The 23,188-nt window shown below is 37.5% G+C and overlaps 1 protein-coding gene across 1 annotated transcript in view; it reads left to right on the forward strand.

Annotated features, from left to right (window-relative positions):
* The window catches only part of HPSE2 (heparanase 2 (inactive)), a 740,263-nt gene that overhangs the window by 684,929 nt on the left and 32,146 nt on the right, over positions 1–23,188 (forward strand). Inside the window, exons 10-11 of the mRNA XM_074233180.1 lie at positions 12,730–12,875; positions 21,581–21,727. Coding sequence (XP_074089281.1) covers positions 12,730–12,875; positions 21,581–21,727 — 293 coding nt within the window. The remainder of the gene's footprint in view (positions 1–12,729; positions 12,876–21,580; positions 21,728–23,188) is intronic.

Here is a 23,188-nt window from a genome sequence, read left to right on the forward strand (position 1 = left end):
GATCAACTGGAAAAGGAATGGCAAAAGGTAAATGAAGAAAAGTCTTCTCTAAAAAAAAAGAACGGGGTGGCTAGGTGGCACAATGGATGGAGCCCCAGCCCTGGAGTCAGGAATACCTGAGCTCAAATCCAGCCTCAGACACTTAATAACTACCTAGCTGTGTGGCCTTGGGCAAGCCACTTAACCCCATTGCCTTGCAAAAACTAAAAAAAAAAAAAAAAAAGAATGGAGTCTGTGGAAACTAATGAATTCATGAGACAACAAGATTCTGTTAAACAAAACCAAAAGATTAAAAAATAGAAGAAAATGTAAAATACCTCTTTAGCAAAAGCACTGGCCTCAAGAACAGATCAAGAAGGGACAGCCTGAGAATTACAGGCCTTCCTGAAAACACTGAAGAGAAAAAAAGGTTGGACTTAATATTACAGGATTTAGTCATGGAAAATTGCCCTGATATCATGGAACCAGAGGTCAAAATACTTATTGAAAGAATACATCGGGTGGATAAAGCACCGGCCTTGGAGTCAGGAGTACCTGGGTTCAAATCCAGTCTCAGACACTTAATAATTACCTAGCTGTGTGGCCTTGGGCAAGCCACTTAACCCCATTTACCTTGCAAAAAGACAAACAAAAAAAAAAGAATACATCAGGGCAGCTAGGTGGTGCACAGGATAAAACACCAGCCCTGGAGTCAGGAGTACCTGGGTTCAAATCTGGTCTCAAACACTTAATAATTACCTAGCTGTGTGGCCTTGGGCAAGCCACTTAACCCCATTTGTCTTGCAAAAAAAAAAAAACCCTAAAAAAAAAGAATACATCAATCCCCTCTGGAAAGAGATCCTAAAATGAAAACACCAAGGAATTCTGTGACAAAATTCCAGAACTATCAGATAATAGAGAAAATCTAGGAAGCAGCCAGAACGAAACAATTTAAATACCAAAGAGTCACAGTAAGGATTAGGCAGGACCTGGCCACATCAACATTAAGGGATCCATAAAAGGGCCTGGAATAAGATATTCTGAAGAGCAAGGGAGCTTGGAATGTAGCCAAGAATCCGCTGTCCAGCAAACCTGAGCCTTCTCTTCCAGGGGAAAAGATGGACATTTAACAAAATGGGAGACTTCCAGCATTTCCTGATGAAAAGACCAGAGCTAAGTAGAAAATTTGGACATCAAACAGGAGGCTCAAGAGACACATGAAAAGGTAAAAAAAGGGTAAAGAAAAAACTGCTATACAATAAGATAAAACTGACTATATAACCACTTGGGAGAAAGATTCTTATAACTCTTGAGACTTGTAACTCTATTAGAGAGAATATACTTAGCCAGAAGTGATGGATGCTCATAACTTTTTTGTGACTCAGATAGAATGATTTACAACAATACCTCCTTAAAAGGGGGACAGTAAGGAGATGGGAGGATGGAGGAAATTAAATGGGGTAAATCTCATTACATCAAGAGGTACAAAAGACCTGTTGTAATAGAGGGGAAGAAGAGAGGCAATGAGAACATGAGAACAACCTGAATCTTCATCTCATCAGACTTGGCTTAAAGTTAACTTACACAGACTCAGTTAAGAAATTGATCTTATCTTTCAAGTATTAAAAGGGAAAAGGGGAGAGGGAAGGGAGAGGTAGAAAAGGGGGAACTAATAGAAAGAAGGGAAGATGGGGAAAAGGGAAAGGGGAAATAAAGTGGAGGAGGTTGATATAAGATGACAAACACACTGAAGGTGATGGAATATGGATAAAAGGGGAAAGGGGAGAAAATACAAACAGAAGGAAGATAGCATGGAGGGCAATAAAGAGTTAGTAATTATAACTTCAAATGTAAATGGGATGAACCTTCCCTTAAAATGTAAGCAAATAGCAAAGTTGATTAAAAAACAGAATCCTACAATATGCTGCTCACAAGAAACTCATCTGAAGCACATATAGAATATAGAACAGACACAAAAGGTTGGAGCAAAATATATTTTGCTTCAGCTGAAATGAAAAAGGCAGGGGTAGTGATCCTTATCCCAGACAAAGCAACTGCAAAAATAGATATTATTAAAACAGATAAGGAAGGAAACTATATCTTCCTAAAATATATCATAGAAAATAAAGTAATTCAATACTAAAAATGTATGCACCCAATGGTATAGCATCCAAATTCTTAGAGGAAAAGTTGAAAGAGATACAGGAAGACATAGACAGCAAAACTCTTCTAGTGGGAGACTTCAACCTCCTACTCTCAGATTTAGATAAATCTAACTATAAAATAAATAAGAAGGAAGTTAAGGAGGTAAATAGATTGTTAGAAAACCTAGATACGATAGACTTATGGAGGAAACTGAATGGGAATAGAAAGGAATATACTTTTTTCTGCACTACATGGCACTTACACAAAAATTGACCATGTACTACAGCATAAAAACCTAATGATCAATTGTAGAAAGGCAGAAATAGTGAATACATCTTTCTCAGATCATAATGCAATAAAAATCATATGGATTATTGGGCCAGAGAGATATAGACTCAGCTAATTGGACACTAAATAGCCTTATTTTAAAAAATAAGTGTATCAAGCAACAAATTATAGGAAGAATTAATTGTCTTTTCCTAGAAAATGACAATAATGAAACAACATACAAAAACCTATGGGATACACTCAGGATATATTATATCTTTAAATGCTTATATGAATAAATTAAAGAAAGAAGAAATCAATGAACTAAATATGCAACTAAAAATGAGAGAAAGAATAAATTAAAATCCCCCAATATACCAAATTAGAAATTCTAAAAATTGAAGGATAAATTAATAAAAACAAGAATGGGGGAAATTTGCAAAACTCAAAATAAATAAAATCTTTAAAAAAAAGCATAATTGGTCAGATGAAAAAGGAGATAATAAAGTTCCCTGAAGAAAATAATTCCTTCAAATGTAGAATGGAGGTAAGAGAAGTTGATGATTTTGTGAGAAATCAAGAAACAATATAACAAAACCACAGGAATGAAAAACTATAAGAACATGTGAAATATCTCATTGAATAAACAACTGACCTGGAAAACAGATTCAGGAAAGATAATTTAAAAGTTATTGTGCTACCTGAAAGTCCTGACCAAGAAAACAGCCTAGAACTTCACTTTTCAAAAATTCTCCAAGAAAATTGCCCTGATATTCTGGAAGCAGAGGGTAAAATTGAAATTGAAGGCATCCACCAATCTCCTCCTGAAAGAGATCCCAGAATAAAAAGTACCAGGAATATTATAGCCAAAATCCAGAATTCCCAAGTCAAGGAGAAAATATTATAAGCAGCCAGAGTGAAACAATTCCAATATTGTGAAGTCACAGTCAGGATTAAACAGGATTTAGCAGCATCTACATGTAGGGTTTGAAATATGATGTTCCAGAAGGTAGAAGAGTTTGGATTACAACCAAGAATCAACTGCCTAGCAAAACTGAATATATATTTTCAGGGAAAAAAAGAGTATTTAAAGAAATGCGGGACTTTCAAACTTTCCTGTTGAAATGACCAGAGCTGAACAGAAAGTTTGGTCTTCAAGTACAGGACTCAGGTGAAGGATATAAAGGGTGGACAAAGAGGGAAAATTATGAAAGATTTAATGATGTTAAGTTACTTGTATTGCTGCATGGAGAAGATGATACTGATGAACTCATATGAATCTTCTCATTTATTAGAGTGGTTAGAAGAAGCATATATGGACAAGGCGCAGGAGGGAGCTGTATATAAAGGTATAATATATTATAAAGATAGAGTTAATAGGCAAAAAAGGAATGTACCACAATAAAGAGAAAGGAGAAGTAAAACGAGCTAAGATATTTCACATAAAAGAGGCAAGAAAAAGTCTTCTCCAATGGAATAGAAAGGGTTAGGTGAGGGGGGAATGAATGAGCCTTCATTCTCATTGGAAGTGGCCCAGAGAAAAAATAATGTAGACACTCAAAAGGGTATAGAAATCTATCTTAACCATAGAGTAAAAAAGGAGAGGAAAGGTGATTGGGGTGGGGTGCAGGTGAGAGAAGAGGGGAAGATTGTGGGAGTGGGTAGTCAGATATAACATATTTTTGATGAGAGACAGGGTGAAAGGAGAGAGATAATAGAATAAATGTGGGTGGGGAGAATAGGATAGAGATAAATACAACTAGCAATAGAAATTATGGGGGACAAAATGAAACAACTTCTCTGATGGACTTATGATAAAGAATGTGATCCATCCCAGAGACAGAGCTAATGGTATCTAAATACAGAATGAAATACATTTTTTCCTGAGGTTTCTCTATCTCTATAGGGGGAGAAGGGATTATATTTACTTTTGCAATAAGACTATTGTAGTAAATGAATGAATGAATGAATATATAATTAAATAAATGAATGAAAGAAATAAGAAAAAAGCTGCTCAGTTACCCAGAGGACTGCCAATCCCACTGCTGCTTTCAGTGAGGAGGCAACTCTATGACTTTGGTCTAGAGCTTCCAATGCTTCATCACTTGCCTGTCACCACAAGAACGTTGAGATAGGAATGATAAAGTGGTATGGGTGATGTCCTTCATTCATATATAAAATGGATTTAAGTGAGGTAGAATTGCACAAAGTCATCAATTTCACTCTCTTCCAAAGTTGTTATTGTCCAGGGGCAAGACAGAGTCAAGACAACTGGTGATGGCTCTCTAAACACTCCACAATGCCTACTTCAGCTGCCTTCATGGTTGTTGAGTCGAATTGTTCTCATCCACCCCCTACCAGTGGAAGACTTCACACACTTGGGTAGATACCCTCCCATAACACTGATGGGTTTGAGACTTCCTCAGTACCCTCAGCCTGGTTCTCATTTGTCCAAACAATTTACTATTATCTGGTTGCTGTGCACAGCTGCATACTGCAGCTTCTTGGAGCCACACATAAGAGAGAGGTGATTTGGGTGGTCATCAAGGGTGGAAAGCAGCTCTGAAAAGGATTCATACTAAGGTTCTAGTCTTCCTTGAATTCACCTTACTTCCTGTTTATTTTATCAGACCAACCAGAGGACACTTTCATAGCAAGATGTTTGAAATAAAAGGTAAAGTAGATAACAAAAGAATTAATGAGTGTTCCCAGAATCCATTTCCAAAATAACTGCTTCATCCTTGCATGTTTCTCCTTGGCAGGAATGATGATCCATCCATATAGTGCCTTTTTCACATCACAGTAAAAGCAGGAAACAACAAAGCAGTAGATTTTGAGAAAGAAGATTTCAAAGGATTGAGAGGGAAAAAACAGGATTCCATGGACTAAAATGCTACAGGGAAAATCAGTCCTGTAGGGGTGGTAGGAGAAATGCTCAAGACTGAGATTCTGAAGACATAAAGGGAGAAAATTTAAATAAGGAAAATGGACTTCAACTAAAAGGACCAATGTAAATACGAAGAAAATTCACCATCCACCCTAGACTTTAAAAAGAAATATGAAATGGAAACAAGACCAAGTAACAGGAGCATATAAGACCATGGCCCAGTTCTATTCAAAGAGACAAGCATTTAAATCATAAATGCGAGCCACATCTGTGTGCACTGCTTTGTCTAGTCAAGCCTATTTCTTGCTCTGATGACTTGAGGGCCCACGCCACTTTCTCAAGCTACGTTTTCCTCTGATGGACCCAGCTTTCTACCATTTCTGTCAGGATCCACCTCAAATCTATTCCAGACTGTTGGAAATTGATGTTTCCCAGTACATTGCTGTAGGCAAGTCTCCCTTTGCTTCTATATCTATATGTCTTTCCACTTTTCTGCTTTCTCTAAGTTCTTTTCCCATCTGACTCCCTCCTTCCTCTGCCCATTATAAGATGATTAATGGGTGCTGCTAGGGGATAATTGATAGGAGAAAGAATGTTCCTACTTTTATGGAATAGCAATAGCAATGTCTAATTTTCAGTTTTAAAGAATCTTAAAAGTCCTCTAATCCAGGCATCCTCATTCTGAGGATAAGTACTTGATCAATGAAAAAGAAAAAAAAAAAACAGAGAGCTGGAGTGATTTCCCTGAGATTACAGAATTTATTATTGGAAGAACTGGGACAATTCACATTTCCTCACTGCCAGTGTATTATACTCTACCAGGCTAACGTTTTGCTGCGGCAATCTTGGGCTTTGAATCAATCAACATATTATTAAGTGCTTACTATGTTTATGGCAATGTATTTGAGATTTTCTTCAAAATCAGGAACTTCCTCTATCAACTTGTCCTCCTTATCTAATGGATTTTTCCTTTTATATACTTTGCACAGCTCTTAAAGAAGGGAAACAGAGAATCTGAATTTTTTAAACCAATCAGTGACGAAAATAAGAGAAGGGTTTATGCTCCTCAAACTCCCTGCTTGTTCTTACCTATTTGCCCAACCCAGCAAATCCTCAGCTGCAGCTGTAAGTCATCAAGTACCAGCAAGAGAGATAGTCTGAAGGGTGACAAGCCAGGAGGCAATTGTGATTCATCTGACCTATTCCAGGACTCTATACTCATAAGATGGATGTGCTTTATTCCCTCTGCAAAAGGCAAACAACTGAAAAGAATACCATTAAAATTTGTAGTGATTCTATAATCATTTCAGAATTCTTTCTGGGCTTGTCTTGCTACCCCTCCTTTGCTGAGGAAGTAAAAACAGTAGGGTTCTTCCCTGTGAATGTTAACTTTGGCACATTTCCATTTCTAGTGGTAGAATTCAGTGATGTTGTTACACTCAATTTCTTCTCCTGTCTCCAGGGTCAGATATTTAGCTAAAGGATGGCTACTGTAGTTGTATTTATGCTTATGAAAGAAAAACTTGGGAATTTGTGAAGTTACACAAGAGGCTTAACCCAGAGAGCAAGGGGGTGGGAGGGAAAAGAACTTGGCGTTGAACAGTTAAACTTCATCCTAAATATACTTTTCAGCAACAAAAAAAAAAAAATATTGTTAGAACAAAACTCAAGGTCTTGCAGCAAATTCTGCCTGTGTCCAATAAAGTCCTCAGCTTTAACCTCTAACAATTACTGGTTTAATGCATCAGCCTTCTCAAATTAAATATGAAGATGATGTTGTGGAAAGAAGACTGAACTGAAAGTCAGGAGGATTGAATTCTAGTTCAAAAGATCATGTGATATTGGCACCATCATCAACCTATCTGAACCTCAGTGTCCTCATCTGTAAAATGAGGAAGTTGGACTAGATGAGCTTTAAAGGCCTTCCAGGTCTAATATCCATTTGTCTTTGTCTCTGAGACAATATTACAATAACAATAAAGAAACTTATGGTCTTTGCTGCTATTTACCTGTAGATCAGATGATGATGACACCAAGTAACAACATTTTCCAAAAATGTAATAGTCTGGTTCAAAATGAGCTAGTTATGCTGAACAGAAACTCATAGAATTCGGTTCAAGGAAGCCTCAGGGAAGGATTTCATGCAATCTGAATTCATTAACTATGGATCATGTCTTTTTAAATGTTTGTCCTTGTCAGTGTTCTTGATTCTATTTTTCTTCTTGAGGTATGAAGGACACTTAAGGGAAAGCACATATTATGGGTGACCTTTCATAGAACAGCAATTATGCTTAACCTCCATTTGGACTTCTAACTGAAATCTTCTGGGCCATTTATCTCACTTATTTTAGCCTAATTTTCCTCATTTGTTAAATAGAAAAAATAATGCCTATCAGATTCATAGGGCTGTTATGGGGAAAAACCTTTTGCTTAAGGCAATATATAAACAAAGGGCACAAGAAAGTCAGGGTACACCAAGAAGGAAGCATCTCCAAAAATATATCACAGAGCTTTCTTCAGAGTTCTAACTTGGAAACTTGTTCAGTTATTTAGAAGGAATAGAGAGTAGACTCATGTTCTAGATGTTCAGTTAATGAATGGATGGATTTGGCAATGCTGAAAAAACCAAACAAATCCTGCTCTATTATATTTCCATATTGTAGAAGAGACTACCACCCACACCCAGGGTAGGAAAAACTTAAGACAGATCGAGACTCAACAGTCAAACTAAACCTTATTTTTATATTTTATTAGTGATAGTAATCATTAGCTTAGTGTTCTCCACAGATCAATCATCTGATAACCTTCAAACATATGACAAGAATCTGTAAATAAGCCCCACCCCACCCCCTAAAAAAAGAACTCTGGTTAGCCAAATATGTAGATCCAAGGCTCATTGGCTCATTGTCTTGGTTTATAAAAATGAAGGGGTTGAACTACATGATCAGGTTTCTCTAAGTTCTACTCATTCTTCCTTTTAGGATTATCTTTTAGCTTATCTATTTATTATGATTTTTATTTAGCCTTTCTCTCTTGACATTTTGTTGTTTTAGTGCTTAAAAAAATTCACAACCACTCACCCTTTGGCATCTCCACCTTAAATCACCAGCGCACAGGGTCTTAATGCTATATTATTATACAAGTTTCCTGGTTTTGAGTCATTTAAAGGTTGGATAAACTGGGTTTCTGACCCGTCTAAACTATGTGGAAGAGAAGATAGATCCCAGCCATGTTCCTAATCCTCTTTCCATTAGGTCCCAGGCTCTGTTCTCACAGAGTATTGCCTTTTTAACCCTGGTAACTTTATCACCCTTCTCCTTTTTCTTCTTGTATTAGGGGAAGATTCAGTGTCTTCTGTTTATTGCAAGGTCAGTGAGGGTGAGAGTTGGATATTGATTGTCATGGAGGAATCCCTATAGTCAAATTAAGAATAATAAACCAGAAAATTTCCTTGATCTTACTGTTGCTGGTAGTAGATTTGGTTGGGAGAGTGGGTCAGGATCATGAGTAAAATGTTCTAAATATTAATATTTCTCCAAAGTTAACTCATTAAATATTTGCTTTGTGTGTGGTTATATCTTATTATCTTGTCAATTCAACTATACTTTTTCTATATTCACCAAATGACTCCTTTGAGTTTTCATTTTACTGCTTTTTTGCATAATTCTTGGAAATACTTAATGTTATGCTAGTATCCATGGGATATTAAAAGAATGAGTAATTTCCTCAGTATTTTAGGTAAATCCCTTATAGAAATTATATGAAAAGACTTAAAAATTCACAAGGTAAGATGACAGGGAGAATTGTGATCTTCACCAGTAGAGGGAGTACCTGCACCAGAGAGATAGAAATCACCTAGATAGTAAATTATCTTTCTAATTTGGGTGCATGTTCAGTTCCTTCTCCTCCCTCTATCCCCAGGTGAGTTAGAAGTTCCTTGAAGAAAGTGGTTGTGGTTCATTGTCTTTTTTTACAGGACTACCAACCAACATAGTAACTACATTTAGTAAACTTTTGTTGAACTGAGTGACATAGGATTATAAAAGTCCTTAAAAGTTAGGCAATTATTTGAACTTCGTTGTAGGCACTGTAGCAAGCATCTGTATTTTTGTGAAGAGGCATGATATGATTAAAGTGATATTTCTACAAAATTAGTTTTAGCAATTACATTGAGTAGGGCCCAAGGCTGAGGATGAATAGACTGTGCAATTAGGTAAGCTGGTGGAAGTCTCAGCTGAATGTTGAAAAGATTTCCTTGATGACTTCCATTATGAACATTAGAACCTCTGCTGAATTTGTATATTATAGATTAAATTATATCCCTTAAATTTTGGAAATATATACAAGGAAAGTCCTAATAATGAAGCCTATAAGGTTGTTGTTCCAAAGAGTAATGTTCTGGATCAGTGACACCAATATGATAAGGACCTACCTCATATACATGTCTGTTTTCTCTTTTCCTCCTAGAAATCTAAGAATTGGAACCATAAGTTTTACTTTTATACAAAGAAGTAAAGGGGGAGTGTACATAGTCTCCTGTACAGAAATATGAGAGTTTTCAACTTCTCCTTTCCTTCATCTCATGTATTCAATCTGTCACCAACTCCTATCTACTCTTACTTTGAAATATTTCTTGGATTCTCTCTTTTCTCTACATTTTTATGGCTACAATGTTATTCCTGGACCACATTAACCAGAATGATATAATGCTTTCCAAATACCTTGTTTTACAGATGAGAAAAATAGGACCTGGAGAAATCAAACATTGGTTAGTGCAAAGCTAATCCCAGTATATCTTGCTGGCTCTAGTTTCTTCTCTTTCAATTTTTTAATGTGAAAGAAGTAAAATGACTAGTCCAAGTTAGTAAATGTCAGATACTGGAATTGAATTCAGGGCTTGGTTTCAGACTGAACATTGTAACCACTGAAGCAATTCAACCATAATCTTCTTATCCACAATTGTGTTATACCAGTCCTCTGCTTGAAAAATTCCAGTGGTTCCAAGTCTAAACATCCTGACCTAGCACTTGTGGTCCAGATTTCATTTCCTATTGATTTCCCTCCCTTATGGTGCTAAATGCAATAGAGAGTAGCAGCTATAGCATAGAGAAATGAAGAGCAACAGAGATGTTCAATAATTGGAGAAAAAAATTACAAGAAGGGAGCCAGCAATAAAATCCAAGGGTTCTAGCCACCCTGTCTAGTTTAGTTAATAATGAACTAGAGATACTAACACAAAGAAGGAAAATTTAACTTCAAAAGATTGACCACAAAAGGTTGTCAATGTTGTTGTTTTAAACTACAGTGGAGGAAAGAAAAGGAACAAGGAAAAGAAAAGACTTCTGTTCATAGTGGAAGAGATTATATTAACTGACAAGAGTAAAAAAGTAAAGCTACTTGATTTTAATTTTGCTTCTTTTTTCTCTACTACTGGCATTTGTTTTGCTAAGTACATAACAAAATGGCTACTACAGAGTGGATAACCTTGGGTAGTCAGTACACCTTGGTCTTCCTCTGTCCTTTGAGAATAATGATGATAATAACAATGATACAAAAATTATGTTTATAAATACTGTCAAAGGGTTTTCCCCATTGACGACTTTGTGAGTATGCCTGGTATTATTTTTTTCTATTTTCCAAATGAGGAAATTTAGATAAAATAAGTATGTGACTAATTGGGCAGCAATGTATAGAATAGTTTGGAAGAGATATAGATCAGCAGGGGAGAAACTTAGTAATCCTTTTCTCTTGTCCTGCTAGTGGCATTATCTCTTACTACCCCCTGCCAAAGTTTAAGTGACAGCAAGGAGTGCCATTTGAATCCTAGCATTAATAACAACCTTATATTTCAATTACCCTGGCCTATGATAAATTAGTATTAATAAACCAAGTGGGTAATATGAAATAAAACTGATAATCCAAAGTATAATTTGAGAATTTTAATAAATTTATCTATTTATTTTTCTAACTACATGCAAAGATATTTTTCAGCATTCATTTTTTTGTAAGATTTTGAGTTCCACATTTTTCTCCCTCCCTCCCTTTCTTCCCCCAGCCCCTTGACAGCAAGTAATCTGATATAGGTTATACTATGTTAAACATATTTCCATATTAATCATGTTGTAAAAGAAGAATGAGAACCAATAGGAAAAAACATGAGGGGGGGGAAAAACACAAAGCATAAAACATATTTTAAAAATTGAAAATAGCATTCTTTGGTCCACATTCAAACTCCATAGTTCAGTCTCTGGATGTGAATGGCATTTTCTATCACAAGTCTTTCAGAATCTGAACAGCTGAGACAGTTGATCATTACACAACATTGCTATTAATGTTCCCTGGTTCTTCTCATTTCACTCTGCATCAGTTCATGCAGGTCTGAACACTCATAATTTCTTACAGAACAATAATACTCCATCATATTTATATACTACAATTTGTTCAGTCATTCCCCAATTGATGGGAATTCCCTCATTTCTAATTCTTTGCCACTACAAAAAGAGCTGCTATGAATATTTTTGTGCATGTGGATCTTTTTCCCTATTTGTAATCTCTTTGAGTAGTGGCATTGCTGGATATACACCTCTATCCACCTTCCATTTATTTATGAACTACATACTCTATGAGAGATTTCTATATCATGAACAATCCAGAATAAACAATTAGAAAAATAGAGTTTGAAGTAAAATATCATTCAGAAGACCTGAACTTGAGTCCTACGACATACTAGATATATAGCCTTCAACAGTCAGCCCTTGGAAATCCAAAGATATAGATGACATCTTGGGGGCTTGTCTTTTCAGGGCTAATCAAAGTATCTCATTTTCAGTATGCTAGAGTACAGTGCCTAGAGCCTCTCTGTTATAAGGTCAAGTTGATGATTTCTCTGTGGTAGCCACCATGGCTAACAAGTGACAGAAATTCAATACTCCCAAGCTAAAAATAGAGAAAATTGTGGAAAGGCTAGATCCTCAGTTACTTTTAAAATCAGGGGGTAGGGATCCTACAACAGGAGCAGACTTTCCTCATCGCCTTCCAACTCCTAGTCAGCAGTCATCAAGAGAATGTTCAGGTTACTGGGTAGTCATTCAACAAATATTTCTTTATGAAGAGCTTGCTCTGTGCAAGGGCAGCTGACACAGTAGATAGAGTGCTGGGCCAGGAAGATTCATCTTCCTGAGTTCATATCTAGCTTCAGACACTTGCCAGCTGTGTGACTTAAGACAATGAATGATCTGGAGAAGGAAATGGCAAACCACTCTAGTATCTTTAGAAAACCCCAAATGGGGTCACAAAGAGGTAGACATGACTGAAACAGCTGAACAACAACAACAACAAAAATGACAAGACTAGCTAATAACCGACCATCATTGGACCTCAGTTTATCTGCCTGTCCCTGACTGCACTATCTTCTGCTCTTATTCTCTCCTCTTTTCCATTTGGCCCTCTAGGACTACTGGCTCTCTCTCCTGTATAAACGCTTGATTGGACCCAAAGTTCTCGCCGTGCATGTTGCTGGCCTCCAGCGGAAGCCACGACCTGGCAGAGTCATCCGGGATAAATTACGCATTTATGCTCACTGCACAAGCCACCACAAGTAAGTCTACCCCTCAGGGGCCATTTCAGGGGTGCTTTTAGTGGCTTCAAGAAAGCCCTCGGAATCTGACACCAGAGCCATTTTGGTAGAAATATCACCAGAGCTTATTGATTCCTGCTATGCCCACCTACTTCTGTGTTGAAAGATGTTAACAGAATCACTATAGCTAAATGATAAAGGGATTAAAACAGACTTACTAAAATACAAGTTTAAAAACACAGGGATTAAAAACAAGTCCATTGAAAACCCACCTTCTCAGTCACCCTGAATTTATTCTTAGAAAGATTTGGAAGTTGCCTAAGCTCGCTTTCTCTATACTTTATCAACTGCAAAGTATGAAACATCTAACCTTATATCTTAAGAGGACAAAAGTGAGACAGGAGTATTGCAATTATAAATTTTAGATCCTATACAGATTGGAGACCAATCCTCACTAGCCACCCTCCAGTGAAATTTCCTTGGGGAAAAAAGTGCCTATCTTGGTAGGAAATATCAGTTTCCAGTTGGAGAAAAATAGACATATCTGAGAAAGAAAAACCCTTCTCTTAGTAAGGAAACAGAGCATCTCTGAGCATAATGAAAAGTTAGGAGTCAAAAAGAGTCTCTAACTAGAGCTATTGCACTAGGGTTATCAGAAGATGATCAATGGGAGTGAATAGTACAAAGGACCTTACCTGGTCATATTACAACAGTCACCTCATCCCCCTGCTTGATGATAGAAGAGCCTGGCCCAGTTAATTTCTCATGATAAGAGTTTTCAAAGAATCTCTCATAGTAAAGGGGGCTGGGGCCAGTTGTCTTGTCTGTAGACACAATTCTCTTTTGTGGATGAATAGAACATGGGCTTGGTCAAATGCCAGGTGATTTTCAGCACCCCTTTTGCTCAACAGGAAGCCCTATCCAGGGAGTAACTACTTTATGGCATTTGTTTGTTGTTATCAGATTATTATATAAGGAAACATTGTTTTCCTTGTCTCCAGAACCAACCACCCAAAAGAAGAACCACAATCATAGAGGAAAAAAATAATTTCAGTTTCTTCTGCCCCCATGGGAAAGGACACTGCTTACAGTACTAATTATTTCATATAATCAAAGTGGAACAAAAGGGTGAAAACACCTATCTGGGGAGAGGAGAGAACCAAACACAGTAGTGAACTAAAAAATGGGTTGAAACTTGGTAAAAAAAAAAGATTAAATTGATTTTAGGGATATAATTTATGTCAGACTGTAAGTTCCTGGCCCTGAATTGGTCTGTGGTTTTCTCATTATCAAAGAGTTTATTTAGCAAAAAGTGAAAATGAAGGACAATCTTTGCAAATTTGAACTTTGAAAGGTAGCACATTCTAGTTTAATATTCCTCTTAATGGATAAATGCATTAGAAATACACTTTGTGGCCATTCATTCCACAAAAACAACCTTCTGAAACTCCCTTCTAATGTTGCAGCAGCTAAGGAAAGTATATGGACCTGCATTGGCATAGGCTGGCTTGAGAAGTGTCCAAAAGAACAATTCATCCATGATGGTAGACCTTAGGGTCTTTATGTGCCCTCCCATTACTGCATGACCACATTCCAAGTCATTCTAAGCTCCTAAGCCAAACTTATTCTTTCATTCATTCATTCATCCATTCATCCTTTGAAATTAGGTTATAGAACTTTTCAGTAGATTGAATAGAAAGGTATCTAATCTAGTGCTTTTCAACCTTATAAAGTATAAGAATCCCTTTTTACATAAAAAATTCAAAGCTCCCACACTTGGTAGCAATTGTGCATTAGTATGGTTTGATTATTAAACCATACAACAGTAACACTAAACATATAACAACCATAAACAATAACAAGGCGCTACTTAGGAGTCAATAATGACTTTAAGGGAGTTTTATTTTATTAACCTGACCTGCATCCAATGCATTTGAAAACAGGAATACATGTATAAGGGGTATTATCTAATCAGTCCAAAAAAAATTTCATTATAGATGAGAGTGACCCCTAATCTCACTGCCTTATTAGGCCCTTAGGTTTTGAGATGTAGCCCAAGCTTCTTATTTTGTTCATGAGGAAACTGAGATGCTTGAAGATTAAAATGACTTGTACTAGGTGGCATAGACAGAAAGTGGCAGAGTTAGAATTTGAACCCATGTCCTCTAGTTCTAAATTCAGTGCTCTTCTATATTTCTCTGTCACAGTAACTTGCACATAGCAGTCACAGTGATAAATGTTTATTGAATTCACATGCAAAAAACATATTTATTTTATTTTTGGAGGCAATTGGAATTAAGTGATTTCCCCAGGCTCACACAGCTAATAAGTATCTGACTGGATTTGAATTCAGGTCTCCTGATCCCAGGGCCACGGGACCATCTAGTTGTCCCTCATGGAGAAAACATTTTTAAGCATCTGCTATGTGATAAACTCTGAAGATAGAAATACAACTTAATTTCTGTCCTCAAGGAGATGGATATAAGGAATTGTAAGAAAAAAAGATAGATATACATATAAATAAAATAGAATGATTAGAATATAATAAGTGCAGATGGCATTAATGAATGTCTATAATGAATAAATAGATCAATAAATCTGTAAAATAAGATGAGAAAGAAGTTCCTTCCAATTAGAGAAACAGGAAAAGAATTAAAAAAGAAGGTAGTATTTAAACTGGACCTTAAAGGGCAATTGGACAGAGATAGGGAAGGAGAGCAAAGGTATGAGCAAGAGAGTGCTACATTTGCTTTATGAGAGGGCAGTGTGAGTGTAAAAGCTGAAAGTGAGCTTAAAGTGTTGAACCCAGAGTAGGGGCCCTACAAGCCAAGCATAGGGCTTGCATCTTTATTTAGTGAAAGCTTGGGGAAGTCCACTTACACAGATGTTCTGACCTTGCAATCGATAAGCACTTAGTAAAGGAGTGTCATTGTTAACTAGTGTTAGTCTGCAGCTGTGTCTTCAGTCTCCTCTGCACTTCATGAGTTCAGTCACTGGGCTTCAGAAGGTGATGGGCCTAGGACACAGATGCTGATGAGGTCTAGCAGGTCTACCCAAGATCACACTGGATGAAGATGTGCCAGAGCCTAAACTAGGACCTAGGTGCTGCCATCAGCAAAGGCAAGGATGTCCAGGTCTCTTTCCTTGTGGGCCATCTAGTCAGAAAGCTATATGGGTGGGGCTGCATGATGGTTTTTCTATTTACTAACTAGCATGACACCTGGCTGCAGTCAGGTAGACAGTAATAATAGAAAAACTACAGCTAGGAGCTCCTGACGTACCAGGGCATATGCTCTAGCTAATTAAGTGAAAGGGGATGGTTAGAAGTCTAAAGTTGCTATAACCTGAAGTAAGTCAAACTAAATCTGTCCCAGGAGCCACATGTTGGACTTCCACACTCTATAATGTTAAATAAACACTTGCCTTCACTAGTATTGGAAAAATCTTATTTCTCCATTTACACTCTTCCAAGAATGTTGAGAATTCTTTAGAAACAGGTTCTGGATAAACAAGCTGTATTTTTATTATCCTAAGAAATAAAAAATCCAACTTCCCCAGTCATCCACCTAAACCCTTTTTTTGCAGAAACTGCCACTGTGATGTTTAAATATCAACACCCCCCCACATATTTATTTTTTCTCTTACCTTAACAAGATTGTCCACACAATCTTAATAAAAACTCTAAGGAACATCTTCCCCTTCCCCTACCCCAGAATTATAAAGGACTTCTTCGTTGTCATTGAAGGAGACACATTCACAAGAAAACTAATAGTTCAGTTATTTTGTGTATGGTCTGATGACACCTGATGGGAGCTAATTAGCATTCCTTTCTGTCGAACTTCCCCAGTTCTGTTAAAGGCTTGACCAACTGCCCATTCACCAGCTTGGAATCATCCTTGATTCTTTACTTACACACAAACTCTACAGCCAGAAGACTTCCCAGAATCTCCTGCACTTTACTTCTACTCATACAACCTATTTCAGATCCTCACTATCTTTTGCTTAGACTATTATAAGAACTTCCTACATGGTCTCCTTACTTTCAGTCTCTCCTTTCTGCAATCCATCCTCTACACAGTTGCCAAGGTAATTTTCTACGGCAGAGATATGGCCGGGTCAATCTTCTATTAACCATCAGCACCTCTAATGTCTTTTTTAAAAAGAAAAGGAAAGAAATTGGCCGGGCATTTAATGCCCTCCACAATATGAATCTTAACATAACATTTCAACTTTATTTCATATTAATCCAAATTATGTACTCCACATTTCAGCCAAACCTAATTAAATTGAATTCCATGAGTAGAGACTGTACCTGTACATTCAAAGTGTTTAATCTTTGGCTTAAGAGGGCCTGAACATCGATAAGCCATATTAGCCAAATCACATAAAAGAAGCTACTTCATGATAGTAGATCTGCAGTCATCTTCATTTGAAAAGAAAAGTATTCATTAGGGTTATAAGAGACCACAGAGATTATCTAATCTAAATTCCCAATTGAATCCCTTCTGCAGACCCCTGGGCATAGGGACATCTGACCTATGTGCGAACACTTCCTGTGTAAAGAAGGCATCTTTCTTGTTCCATTGCTGAACTTAGAGCTATTTAAAATTTCTTCCTTTTGACTTACTCGAGTCCTGCCCTGACCCAGACAGGTGCTTCTCTGCATCTTGCTATTTGGTTAAATTAGCCAGAAATCTGGGAGGGTGACAGTTCCCTCCCAAGTTCCTCTTATGGCAGGAACAAGCGAGTTTTGACTAGAAAACCTCTGAGTACAAACCATCTTTTTTAGATACTGTATATTTCTAGGGAGGAAAAAAGGTGCTTAGCCAAGTTCAGAATTGACTGGAACTTAGTAGAATTTGAAGCAAACTCAAATCTTTTGGGGTTCAAGTTCGTTTATTCTTGGCAAAATATGACTTCCTGTTTCTCAGAAGGAAAAAAAAGCCTCATAAAAAAGGGTTCCTGAGGCTTCTTGGACATCAAATGCCTCTTACAAAACAATATTTTGATGAGTTAAGTGTAAATGAATCAGAAACATGTGGATTAAATTTCCCTTAAAATACACAGGGGCTTCAAAATTAAGAGGAAAAAATGTTTGGCAAAACATGGCCTGACTCTTACCAAAAAAAGTTTGAAATACACTTGGAGACAATGGACAAACCTAGATTTCAGGGAGGTTGACCTAACAATGGACTTGTCCATTGCTCCCCAAGCACCTTCCTCCATTTCCCCCTCCCAGTCTTTGCAGCCTGGTGGGAGGCCTTTGCACAAAGACTGTTTGGTATCTGGAGGTCATCTGGTGCTTTATCCCACCTGATGTCCTCCACCTCCTCTACACAGGATATTTCAATCCCAGTCTTCCATCCGTGGCCTCAATTCCCACTCCCACCCATGGCAACACAGGGGAAACGTCAGGCAGGGAAAGAGTGGCCAGACAAGATGAACTCCAGATATTGAGATTCTCTTCTGGTGAAAATGTCCCACCGTGAATGAGGCAGAGGCGGAGGAAATTCAACACAGACCACTTCTCCCAGGAAGTTTTATTAGCTAAAATAATTAAGGATCAGCAGATGATTTTAAAAATAAGAGGACAAAAGGTCAAGGGGAGACCAACTAGCTCCATCCCCTAGAAGAACAATAGTCCTTCAAAGATTTATTTCGGGGTTCAGAGAACAAATATTCTGGGGAAATCTGTTTCTCTACATTGTTTACTTGGGACACGTTCACAAAACCATGAAGATGCCTTGGAAGCTAGGCAGTCAACTCTTATAGTACCCTCAGAACTTTTTCCTAACTGCTGGCAAAAAAAAATTCAAGGAGATGGGTAGATGGGCCAACTTTGAATACCAGTCCTTTCTGTCTAAGGTACAGACTGTGAAACATGTTCTATACATTGCCACCTGGACCGGCTTTCTGCAAGGGCTTAGCCTCCAGAGAAAACTTATGGGAAAGGAATAGGAAACCTGCCAAGCAGCTTGACAAGGCAGATTTCCCTATTACTGTGCAGTGACTTCAGGTTTCCCTCCCACCCACCACTTCCTCTGATCCCACCATTCCCCTTTGGACTCATTCTGTTCCATTTCCATAGGGGATAACTAGTAAATGCAATCAAATCACTTTCTCCTTCTCTACTAAAATGTGAAAGAGGAGTCTGGTGACAATCAAAAAAGAGAATTACTCTAGTCTTGGCTTAAAAGGGTATCCACTGATCCAATATTTCCTTCTTTTGCTCACATGCTAAGTTTCTTTTTTACCATAACTAAATGGAATCCCCAGTCTTGGCATTCATCTAAACCAAGCCTTCTCTACATCTAGTAATGGTGCAGTAGGAAGAGTTAGGGATTTGGAATCAGAGGAGCCAGATTCAAATCCTTTGCTCTGCTATTTATTGCCCCCATGATGTGGCCCCTCTAAGTTGAGGTTTATTCATCTGGAGAACCAGGGGGATTAAAATGGATGATCTCAAATTTCCTAATAGTTCTCCATCCATGATCCAAGAATGCACTGTTTTTTCTTGTGTGAAGAAGATAGCACTACTGGTCATAAGATGTATTATATTAGAAAAAACATTGAGCTTGGCATCAGAGTACATGGTTTCAAGTCTCATTTCTGTCTGGGGGCAGCTAGGTTGGCAACAGAGCACACAGTTTCAAATCTCAGTTGTCTGGGTGCAGCTAGGTTGGCATCAGAGAACATGGTTTCAAATCTCAGTTCTGTCTGGGTGCAGCTACTTTTCCATCTGAGTACACGGTTTCTGTCTGGGGGCAGCTAGACAGCACCATAGTGCTCTGAATGCCAGATTTGCGGTCAGGAAGGCTCATTTTCCTGAATTCAAATCTGACCTTATATATTAGCTTTGTGACCCTGGGCAAGTCACTTAACCCTGTTTGCCTCAGTTTCCTCATCTGAAAAATGAGCTAGAGAAGGAAATTACCAACCACTTTGCTAAGGAAATTCCAAATAGGGTTTCAAAGAGTCTGACATAACAATTCAACAACAACAACAAAGTTCACTTCTCAAAAAAGTCATTTTTCTTCTTTGGACTTCAAGTTTCCTTATCAGTAAAATAAGATTTCTAAAATGTCTTGTGTAATGCTGAAATTACCTTTTAGTAATATCAGTTGCCTTCCCTATGCCATCCATATTCCTTCAACAGCTCCAACAACGTGTATTTTTTAAGAGAGTTTACTGAGTACTTGGGGATATAGTTGTCCTTGCTCTTTCCCCTTTGGAGCTTTCACTTCGGCCCATTCTTGTGGAAAATTGTGGTTTTGTGCTTTCGAGTTGTTCATCAACTTGTTTACCAATTTCTATTCACTTTATTAACCCCAATAAAAAAGTATATCTCACCCCCCCAAAAAAAGTGTTTACTATCCTGTCATGGTAGTATCAGCCCAAGTTCTATGTCTCTTATGTATAGAAATACAGTGCTTCTAGGATTCCAAATCCCTTAACACTACTCTCAAGATTTCTTCCCTCTCTCATATATCTTCCCTTTCCTTCCCCAAGTCTCTTGCTACTCTCTATTACTATTCTTCTTTTTTCATCTTTTTCCTTTCCTTGCAAATCTCTCTCCTTTTTGGTCCCTTTTCTTTAATTGGCCACAATACAGAATTTACTTTTTACGAAATTACTTTTTAAATTGATTTTGTTACTAAATTAACTTTCATGTACCTTGTTCTTTATGTTAGATGAGGATAAGTTAAATGCTTTACATAAAATCATGTATATGATTTGTATATGGCCCACAATACATTTTTTATCATCCATGATTCAAGAGAGAAAGATTCCCTAAGTCATGTAACAGTGTGCAATAATCCAGATAAGTCAATGGAAAGACATCTGCTAAAATACTTTATCCAAACATTAATATTGTGGTCTTTTATCTAGCCTTTAGATGATAGGTGGAAGCACTGTGTTGAGGAGCTCTGAATAATTTAAATAAAAATGGGGTTCTTCACTTGAGCAGTTCACAACTTGATAGAAGTCTCTTTGATATAGAAAAGCAGACAGAATGAATCTCCACCATTCCCTCTCAGATCAGTAGGGTGACTTAATTGACAAAGAAAGTGTTTAGGAAAAACAAAAATCAAAAGGCTTTTATGAGATTTAAGTTTTTTGTTTGCTTTCTTTTTCCTGTAGAAACAAACTGTGAGATTATGGAGGGCAATTTTAAGAATAAAAATCAGTTGAAGATAAGCTGATGAGTGAAGTCTAGTAATATATGTATAGTGTAATGGAATAGTATAGTGTATTGCAATAGTAATTTAAAATAGTAACAAATAGTAATAAGTAAGGAAGTGGGGGAAAGAAGCAAGTTTCTGGAGTCAGCAAAAAAGATAAACCCTTTTTGTCTCGAAAAGTATCCTGTAGTCAAGGACCATAAGTAGTCTGACACTTTACTCTGCAACTTCTTAGCATCATAAAATATTAAATGAAATCCTAAAAAAAATCTAAATCAATTCCTTAATGCTCTAGAAGTAGGCACTGAAACCAGGAGAGCTGATGTTATTTGCCCAAGATTAATGATAAGAGTATAGCTAGAACCCAAGTTATTACATTCCCAAGTCAGTATTCTTCCCAGTTTGAAGTTTTAAAAAAAATTCTTTGATTTTTAAAAAAAGTCTCTAGCTTTCTTGAAATCTGTCTCTACATCATGGAAAGTGGGGAGCACCTCAATGACATCTGTGTTTTAATCTTCTCCCTTCTGTCTTCCTGGATCCTAGCCATAACTACGTCCGTGGGTCCATTACACTATACATTATCAACCTGCATCGATCAAGAAAGAAAATCAAACTGGCGGGAACACTCAGGGACAAGATTGTTCACCAGTATCTCCTGCAGCCCTATGGGCAGGACGGGCTCCAGTCAAAGTGAGTGAACTCTTTTTAGTGGAAGGTGGCCCTGATCCCCATAGCATGTACATAAGAAATTCAAGTGTTCTAAAATAGCTCAGGAAAATGGTGCTGCTACTGCAAGGCTTAATCCTACACCAAGCCCCAAAGAATCTTAAACTTCCGACATAGAGCTTTGGCAGCTCTTGGCCTCTACCAGCAGAAAGCACCCCGGCTGGAGAGATGGGAGGCCTGGCCATGGGGAAATCGAAGCATCTAAAGAATAAGGCCTCAAAAGGAAGGAGCACAGGCCCTGCACAGACCGGAGAGGCGTTTCCATTCCATTCCTAATGTTTACCAAGTTTAACAAAGCTGTAAACTTGGAGCAGGTGGTTTGCACACCCACAACTGCCCACAAACATTTGTGCAGTAATTGTTCAATGGGAGCTGGCATTTGGTTTCCAACTGCATAAAAAAGGATTGACTTATGGAAACTGCTTACCAAGACAACTTTGCCCCCATTGGGTCAGACTTGGTCTTAATGTAATGTCCATTCTCTTCTGACCATTTGTCTGTTGGTTATACTTTCATGTATTCTATTCTTCTGTCTTCTCAATCATATGTACAACACTCAAGCATATTTCAGGGTACTAAATGCTCCTTTCCTCTTCTTTCCTATCAATCACAATGATTATTTTTGAAGTACTTACTGTTTACCAGGCACCATAAGGGGTACTTAAGTTACAAAATAATTACTGAAAAGTTAGTATGCTATACTGGAAAGAACTCAGAAAGAAATAGTTAGGGGACCCAGAAAATCTGTGTCTAACTCCAATATCTTCTGACTATGTCATGTTCAGTGACTCATAATCCCTGGTCTCATTAGCCTCATTTCTGAAATGGAGACAACAAACTGCTCAACCTCCTTCACAGGATTATCGTAAGAATCAAATGTGGTCATAAATGTGAAATAACTTTGTAATCTAAAAACCACACAAAGCTAGATGATGATGATAACATCCTGGTTCACTCTCTGCCTGCCTAGCATTCATCTATATCCTCTTCTTTTGGCCATCCCGGGTGTTATTAATTATTGCCAATACTGTTTCTGCTCTGCCAAACCTACTTGCTTTCATCCAGTCCAAGAGCCTCATTTTTTAATTAAAATTTTATTTACAATTACATGTGAAAGAAAATATAGATTTTTCCATCACAAATCTTTTAGAATTGTCTCTGATGATTCTATTAAGAAGAGCTAAAGGGGCAGCTAGGTGGCGTAATGGATAAAGCACCAGCCCTGGCAGACACTTAATAATTACCTAGCTGTGTGGCCTTGGGCAAGCCACTTAACCCCATTTGCCTTGCAAAAAAAACCTAAAAAAAAGAGCTAAGACTGTCATAGTAATTCATTATACAGTGGGGCTGTTAGTGTGTACATCGTTCTTCTGGTTCTGCTCAGTTCACTCAGCATCAGTTCATGCGAGTCTTTCCAGGTTTTTC

The sequence above is a fragment of the Macrotis lagotis genome, chromosome 4, assembly GCF_037893015.1.
Source record: "Macrotis lagotis isolate mMagLag1 chromosome 4, bilby.v1.9.chrom.fasta, whole genome shotgun sequence".
Lineage (NCBI taxonomy): Eukaryota > Metazoa > Chordata > Mammalia > Peramelemorphia > Peramelidae > Macrotis > Macrotis lagotis.